General features: G+C 31.1%; 1 protein-coding gene across 2 annotated transcripts in view; it reads right to left on the bottom strand.

Annotated features, from left to right (window-relative positions):
* The window catches only part of LOC108693353 (protein cereblon), a 35,518-nt gene extending 34,187 nt beyond the window's left edge, over positions 1–1,331 (bottom strand). For both annotated transcript variants that reach the window (XM_018202249.1, XM_018202256.1), the window contains exons 1-2: positions 1,127–1,331; positions 754–819 (exon numbers count right to left, since the gene is read on the bottom strand). In XM_018202249.1, coding sequence (XP_018057738.1) covers positions 754–819; positions 1,127–1,187 — 127 coding nt within the window. In that variant the 5' untranslated portion in view covers positions 1,188–1,331. The remainder of the gene's footprint in view (positions 1–753; positions 820–1,126) is intronic.
* Positions 1,332–2,624: the final 1,293 nt, after the last annotated feature.

The following is a 2,624-nucleotide window of genomic DNA, read 5'->3' as shown; positions in this document are numbered from 1 at the left end:
TATATAATGTATATGTATGTATGTACGTAGTAATTATATGTACATAAATTTTCTTGTAAAAAACTAGATCGATTTAAATGAAAATGACATCATATTCAGTTTTTACTGTCAATCAGCTTAGCAGGCTTTGCTAGATTTCTGATCTGCTGGTATAACATATTAAATTTTGGCTGCTTTCCTTTTAGGAGACACAAATTCAAAATTGAACAGTTTAACATACTCGAACAGTTTGCCACATTTTAATGGAACGCAATATGTGAAATGTGCAAACTTTTAATATCTAATCTTTTAAAAGATTTTAGTCAAAGATGATCAAAGAAGAGAACAAAATTAGATAAAAATTGATTTGTGTGTACATTCTAATATTGTCAAAATCATACTTGACACACTCTAACTCCCCTCCCTAGCAGAGGCAAAGTGTATCGATTCAGAAAATTGTAAATGAAAAGCAACATGTGTCAAATGTATCAATTGTATCTCTTAAAAGGAAAACAGTCTTTATCTGCAGATTCATAGGCAAATGCTGATATGGCTATTTTGTAGTAGGAATCCGCTCGAGTTTGCAATTTAGTTACAATTTGCTAGTATTTTGCTATTAGAGAGTTCAGAATTTTCTTTGAAAAAGTACAATTACAAATTATTGATTTTGTGATTTTGTCTCAACATGTGTAATATATGTATATAGTTATCTTGCAGGAACTAGATATATTATGAAGATATCTAAAATGATATCTAAAATATCAGAGAACGTACCTAGTTCAACTGTGCTTACGTCTGACCAATTTTCATGATCCTCATCTGGGCCACTATGTGGAGACTCTGTAAAATAATTTCATTTCAACATTAGATATTTGAACTATGATTTTCATAACTATAATATTATTTTTAGATTATAAGTATAATCTAAAAAAACGACAGTAAATTTATTGTAAAAAATTCAACTATATACTAGGCTGAGCTAGCTTTTTATTAGCTGATATTTACACATTATATGCTAATATTTCACATTTGAAAATGATACATATATATATATATTTATATTTTTTTTTTTCATGTAATCTTATATCGTATGTTTTATAGGATTTATAGTACATGCGCATCAAGTAACTCAGTCCTAAAAACATACCTACTATAGGTATATCACCGTAATCACTTTGTTCAGTGTCATAATCCTCATCAATATCCATTATTACTTATCAAATTATGATATAGATGAAATTTGTTTGATTCGTTTGTAAGCAAACTCTAAACTAATCTATCTCTCCATATGTACACAGAAATATATATAACGTTATATGTACTTCTGTCGTTAAGACAAGATTATACGGAATTGTGACAGAATCTCAGACAGAACTAACAAATGCAAGATGATATTGGTGGAAGTTATTTAGGCATGCGCAGACATGATTCCGTAAATTGCTCGATATTTTAAGCTGGAATCCCTATACCTAGAGTTTTCAAGGTGCGATTACATAGGTTTATTTTCAAAGGTTGAACTAATGTACACTTTCAGGGACTTCGCACAATAAAAGGAACAGGAATAGAGAGTAGAGAATAAGAATTTCAGACTTCAACTTATCAGAAATTGTGTTTCCGCAATACATGATTTTTGATAGATTGAAATTTTTATTTTCTGTTATTGTACGAAGGCTCTTAACAGATTTGTTTTTTATTGCTGCACTGTCTGAACTGGTATATATGGTGCAATAAGTTGAAGTAAAACAAACGTATATCTGTCTTGCTTCAACTTATTGCAGCGTGTGCACCAATTCAAACAGTGCAGCAATAAAAACAGACCTAAGGTGAAATAGATATATGTTTGATCAGAGAAAAACCTAAGAGAGGACATGACGACATCGACCCAAAATCTGTAATGGCAAATGATGTCGCAGACTTACTGCCCTCTGATAAAGTAGATGGAAACTATATAGCAACTCCACTTATTTTAGGATACATTATCCACTTTTCAAGACTGGAGATGATAAATCGATATTTGATTCATAAAATCGTGTTACATGTAGCATGATTATAATCTGCTACTTTATCAGAGGACAATAGTGCGCGGCAACATTTTGCTATTACTAGATTTTGGACCGTCATGTCCTCTCTTAAGTTTCTTTGATCAACATGATATTGTAACGTTTTGAAGCGTTTTTTAATTGGTAGTTTGTAAAATTCTTTCTTCTAATTGGTTCTTCAAACGCTTCAAAGTATTTGTAGCGAGATTTTGATCACAGCTTCTGTGCTTTGATTTATTTGTTTAAAGCGAGAAAGAGAGTTCTAAAACAGTCTAGTGCAGGAACAGAAAACATCACATGTAGCATGGTACGCGATACGAAAAAGATTTTACTCTATAGTATACGTTACGTGTACTATATATTTTGAATAAAATTTTCCTCAGAAAGGAAATTTTAGAACGTAACCTAAGTAACTATAGGAATCGCGCAAACCGTGTCGCTTACTTCTTTCTCCTCTATTAAGATGCATTTTCATAAGCTGCTCAAACTGACCATTTCAGCAACAAAGAAGATCACTCTAATGATTGATGACTTTTGTCGTAAAACTATTAGAGCGACAATTTTATACATGAAAAAGGATAAGAAACGTTAAATTTGACATTTGAA

The sequence above is a fragment of the Atta colombica genome, unplaced genomic scaffold (genome assembly GCF_001594045.1).
Source record: "Atta colombica isolate Treedump-2 unplaced genomic scaffold, Acol1.0 scaffold109, whole genome shotgun sequence".
Classification (NCBI taxonomy): domain Eukaryota; kingdom Metazoa; phylum Arthropoda; class Insecta; order Hymenoptera; family Formicidae; genus Atta; species Atta colombica.
This window is presented reverse-complemented; position numbering and strand designations above follow the sequence as displayed.